The sequence below is a fragment of the Colobus angolensis genome, unplaced genomic scaffold, assembly GCF_000951035.1.
Source record: "Colobus angolensis palliatus isolate OR3802 unplaced genomic scaffold, Cang.pa_1.0 Scaffold65, whole genome shotgun sequence".
NCBI lineage: Eukaryota > Metazoa > Chordata > Mammalia > Primates > Cercopithecidae > Colobus > Colobus angolensis.
Genome location: NW_012120154.1, coordinates 3,967,006 through 3,972,123, shown reverse-complemented (window position 1 = coordinate 3,972,123; position 5,118 = coordinate 3,967,006). Strand labels below are relative to the sequence as shown.

The following is a 5,118-nucleotide window of genomic DNA, read 5'->3' as shown; positions in this document are numbered from 1 at the left end:
GTGACCCCGCAGCCCCCAGCCCGCCCCCAAGATGATGAAGAGGCAGCTGCACCGCATGCGGCAGCTGGCCCAGACGGGCAGCTTGGGACGGTGAGTGTCACCCCCTTCCAGCCCCGCTCTTACCCCGGCAGGACCTGAGGGGTCGTAAAAGGGTTGGGGGAGACGGGGATGGGGGAGACTGGGGACAGCTAGGCAGCCACTCTCTGAGCGGCCAGACCCTCTCTTCCTCCCTTCTGAACGCCGCCCCCGTCTCTGGGCAGAGCTGGAGGAGCAGGGGTGGCCTTTGCGGGAGGGGATGCCCCCCCTTACTGGATTGGAGGGGGCTTCAGGCGGGAGAATGCTCTCTGCCCTAGGACACTGAGATTTCTCTGTCTCCACGAGTCTCTAAGTGGATGGTCCTCCTGACCTCACTTGTTCCCTCTGGACAATGGGGCAGTTCACCACCTCTGCTTGCTGGGCCGGGGAGGGAGGAGGGGAGGAGGGTCCATTAGGGCCGCAGACCTGGGGCGAGGGGAGGAGACGGGTCCTGGCCTGGCGGGAGGAGGGGCCTGCCCCTGGCCTGCAGCGTCCCTTCCCTTCCCCCTCCCCCCACCTCAGGGGCCTCCTGCTTCTCTGTCTCGTTTCTGCTTTTCCCAGACTCAGGTGGAAACATCCCCAGGTCTCCCAGCTCCCACCCGCAGCCTCTGAGCCGGTGGCATGGAGGCCGGAAGTTTGGGGAGCCTCTGAGGGCCTGTCTTCTCTGCTCCTCTTCCCCGCCGCAGGAGTTCCCCATTCTCTGGGCCCGGGGAGGAGACCGGGTGTCCAGAGACCTGGTTCTAGTCTCACACTGGCACAGATGCCTATGTAGCCTGGGCAGTCAGGCCACCTTGCCATGGGCCTCAGCATCCCCCATGTGTCCCCAGGTGGGGTCCAGGGGCCTGTGCACCCCTGCCCACAGCTGTAGTCCAGAGTGCTGTGTGACTGAGCCCAGGACTCTGAGCTCCCGCACTTCCCGTTCTTGGAGCCAGCTAATACTCCTCGTCCTGGGGTGGACTGAGGATTTGGGAGTGGGCAGAAGAGAGGCTTCTGTGTCCCACAGCTAGGCCCTGGGTGGGTCTCCCAGCCTCCCCTTCAGTTTCATCTGTCCGCCTTCTCTCAGGACACAGCCCTGGGTGGAGGAGGAAAAACTCATGTATCCTATTCCCACCCCCGTGGAATGTGCTCTGACTGGGATGAGGCAACTGGGCCACCCAGGGCGGGCCGCACCTGGGAGGGACAGTGGAAGCACTGGGGTCCAGGTGCCCTGCTGCGGGGAGGGGGAGCAGGGGGCGTTCTAACCCAGGCAGGCTCAGCAGAAGCGCTCTCCCCCCGCAGCACCCCGGAGACCGCTGAGTTCCTGGGTGAGGACCTGCTGCAGGTACGTGCCTGGGCCGGGCGGGGGGGAAGGCAGGCCTGTGCAGGCTGTGGGAGCAGAGGGCCAGGGCGGGGATGCCAGCTAGGGGCCCGGGTTGAGTCATTCCTCAAGCTGTTGGCCATGGGGTCCCCAGGGGACAGGAGAAAGTTTCCTGTTCGAGGGAAGACAACCTTTCTTGATCCTTAACCTCCAAACCTCCTTCCCAGGTAGAACAGCGGCTGGAGCCGGCCAAGCGAGCAGCCCACAACGTCCACAAGCGGCTGCAGGCCTGTCTGCAGGGCCAGAGTGGGGCAGACATGGACAAGCGGGTGGTGAGTCGGGGGTCCTAGGAAGGAGGAGCCTGAGCAGGAGACTTCCGTCCAATGGGGAAGCAAAGTCGGGGCTGGGGTTTCCTTGCCAGTCTGAGTGGCACCAAGGGCATGGAGACTGTTCCAAGGCCTCTCTGCCACTGCACTCAAAAGGCCCTGTACCTTCCCTGTCACCTTTACCCCGCTTTCCTGTGCACCAATCCAGGCCAAGGCCAGGCCTCTGCCAGCACCTGAACTTCTCTGTCCAGTCAGCATGCAGAGCAGGCTGTCAATGGGGCAGCCTCAGAGGGCTTCCTGAAGGAGGTAGCAATTGAGCTGGCTTTTGAGGGATGCTCATGTATTAATCAAGAGACAATGTTTATTGGCTGATAATTGCCAGCCTATTGCTAACATATTAGCGCATTGTCTCATGGAACACTGGCAACAACCCTAGGGAAAGGCACTGTTTTACAGATGAGGAATTGGAGGCTTAGAGGTAAAGTCACTTGCCCAAGGTCATATAGCCAGTAAGTGGCAGAACTGAGGTTTGAACCCTGGTCTCTGATCCCAAAGCAGGCATTCTCCGTAACTCCAGATGGGGTGGGAGTGTGGGGCCATGTTTTGGAATCAGATGACAATTCAACGTGGCCAAGGCAAGGAAATTGGGAGTCATAGAGCGTTGGAGCTCAGCAGTGGCTAGGTCAGCCACATATACCTTGGGACAGGGGAAAGAGCCCCCATTCCCAGGCCAGCTCCCCCTCCCATTCTCCCTCCACCTGTGTGACCTGGGGCAAGCTCCCTGCCCTCCCTGCATCTTAGTTTCCCAGTCGGCAGGACTTGGTCATCCCTTCCTGCCCAGTCAAGTGGCTTCTGGGAAGAGGAAAAGGGCACTTCAGATGGGGAGGGGCTCCATCCATGGTCTCAGGGAAATGTCACCCCCACCACGCCTTGTCATCTTGTTTCCACTCTCATCTGGGACTGTGGCATTCCTGGGTTCCCTCCTCGCCTGCCCCCAAGGGGCTGGCCTGGTGCTCAGGCTGGGTGGAGGGAGGCAAGGACACTAACCGCCGGCCCCAACCTCCCTGCAGAAGAAGCTTCCCCTCATGGCTCTGTCCACCACGATGGCCGAGAGCTTCAAGGAGTTGGACCCTGATTCCAGCATGGGGTGAGCATAGATGGGGCCCTGCCCTCACCTGGGGCTACCAAGACGTGATCTCAGCTGGGAGGGGTCCAGGTGGTGAGGGCATCCACATCGGAAGAATGACCAGGCCGGGGACAGTGCTCAGGTCAGTGAGGGCGGCCAGGCCTGGGAGGGTGTTCGGCCTTAGCAGAAATGAAGGATATCTAGGAGGGGCCGGAATTGAAGGAGGAGAGGCCCCACTAGGTGTTTCCAGTGGAGGTGAGGGCAGCGGGCGCCTGGGCCCATGGGGTGCTGTGTCCACAGGAAGGCCCTGGAGATGAGCTGTGCCATCCAGAACCAGCTGGCCCGCATCCTGGCCGAGTTTGAGATGACCCTGGAGAGGGACGTCTTGCAGCCACTCAGCAGGCTGAGTGAGGTGAGCCTGTGCCCTGCTCCCAGCCCCCAGCTTCCCCGGTTGCTGGCTCCGTCCTCCCCCAGCACACTGACCCCCCATGCCCATCCTCAGGAGGAGCTGCCAGCCATCCTCAAGCACAAGAAAAGCCTCCAGAAGCTCGTGTCCGACTGGAACACACTCAAGAGCAGGTGGGAGCCCCAGCCGCTCAGGGGGCTCATATCTGGGTCAGCCCACAGAGATGGTCGTAGAACTTTAAGGCCCTGGCCACACCGGGAGGATGCTGTGGGGTCCGCTGAGCACAGTGTGTATATTTGCGCATGCCTGGTCCCAGAAACACAGGTGGTGAGGGTATCTGTGAGGGTGTGCCCGTGTGTGTCACAGCTGGTGCTGGGGCAACCCCAAAGCGTAGGACCGCCATAAACAGTCCTGCGGCCGACCTGTTCTCCACTCTGCTGGGTGGCTGTGATCACCAAACCTGCCACCAGGGGGCAACCCAGCGCACTCGTAGCCCAGCCTGGGCAGAGGCCCCAGCCAGTGGAGCTCTCAGATCTGCAGCTCTAAATCCTAGAATACCATGTGGTCTGCTGTATGGAGGGGACACTTGGCTCTGGACGTGCAACAGGGCAGGTGACCAGCTCCCCTTGGGATCATCCCCAGGCTCAGTCAGGCAACCAAGAATTCAGGCAGCAGTCAAGGCCTGGGAGGCGGCCCGGGCAGCCACAGCCACACAACTGTGGCCAACAAGGTGGAGACGCTGAAGGAGGAGGAGGAGGAGCTGAAGAGGAAGGTGGAGCAATGCAGGGTGAGGGCCACATGGGTCTCCTGGATGTATAGGGGTGGCAGGGGTGGGTCCTGGCCCCATCTCACAGGCAAGGAAGCTGAAGCTCAGAGGGGTGACATGACTTGCCTAAGGCCATGTGGCTAGGAGGCAGCAGAGCTCCGCCATTCCCTTGTACCCTCTTCTGTCTGTACCCCATGCATAACATGGGGAGGCAGAGACTTGGTCTGTTCCTTCTGTGTTTGCTGAATGAGTAAGTGAATGAATGAAGAGTGAATGAATGATTGGATGATAACAGCACTGTGCATGGCCGGGCGTGGGGTCTCACACCTGTAATCCCAGCACTTTGGGAGGCAGGCAGATCATGAGGTCAGGAGCTCAAGACCAGCCTGGCCAACATGGTGAAACCCCATCTCTACTAAAAATACAAAAATTTAGCTGGGCGTAGTGGCGGGCGCCTATAATCCCAGCTACTTGGGAGGCTGAGGCAGGAGAATTGCTTGAACCCAGGAGGCGGAGGTTGCAGTGAGCCGAGATTGAGCCACTGCACTCCAGCCCAGGCAACAGTGCGAGACTCTGTCTCAAAAAAAAAAAACCGCACAAAAAAACAAAAACAAAAAAAAACAGGGCACTGTGCTGAGGCTATGGGGACACAGAGATGGGGACGAGAAGCCAGAAAAGTTTGAGGGAGTTTCCATGGGCTGGCCCCAAGCACCAACCTTGGCAGAAGAGAGGAGCCTGGCTGGGACTTCCACCTGCAGTTGTGTGGACTGGGGCAGGTCACCAACCCCTCCAAGCCTCCTCTTTCCCTCTAGACCCCCAGCCTCACCCAATGTAAGCTCTCCCCTCTCTGTCCCCAAGGACGAGTACTTGGCTGACCTGTACCACTTTGTTACCAAGGAGGACTCCTATGCCAACTATTTCATTCATGTGAGTCCAAGACCGGGCCCCAGCCATCCAGAGCTCGGGGCTGAATGCCACAGCCAGGGGCCAGTGGGGCTCTGTGAGATGGTGGAGGGGGTGTCTGCTTTCCAGGACCCTAGAGAAGGCTCAGCTTCCCTCACTTCCGCTCAGGGTGTCCCTTCGTCCCCACAGCTCCTGGAGATTCAAGCCGATTACCATCGC

General features: G+C 60.1%; 1 protein-coding gene across 1 annotated transcript in view; it reads left to right on the top strand.

The window, feature by feature from the left end:
• Positions 1-6: 6 nt before the first annotated feature.
• SH3BP1 (SH3-domain binding protein 1) overlaps positions 7-5,118 on the top strand; it is a 16,638-nt gene continuing 11,526 nt past the window's right edge. Inside the window, exons 1-9 of the mRNA XM_011925683.1 lie at positions 7-90; positions 1,354-1,396; positions 1,600-1,704; positions 2,769-2,845; positions 3,125-3,236; positions 3,327-3,403; positions 3,873-4,017; positions 4,855-4,923; positions 5,089-5,116. Of these exons, the coding sequence (XP_011781073.1) occupies positions 32-90; positions 1,354-1,396; positions 1,600-1,704; positions 2,769-2,845; positions 3,125-3,236; positions 3,327-3,403; positions 3,873-4,017; positions 4,855-4,923; positions 5,089-5,116 (715 nt within the window). The 5' untranslated portion in view covers positions 7-31. The remainder of the gene's footprint in view (positions 91-1,353; positions 1,397-1,599; positions 1,705-2,768; positions 2,846-3,124; positions 3,237-3,326; positions 3,404-3,872; positions 4,018-4,854; positions 4,924-5,088; positions 5,117-5,118) is intronic.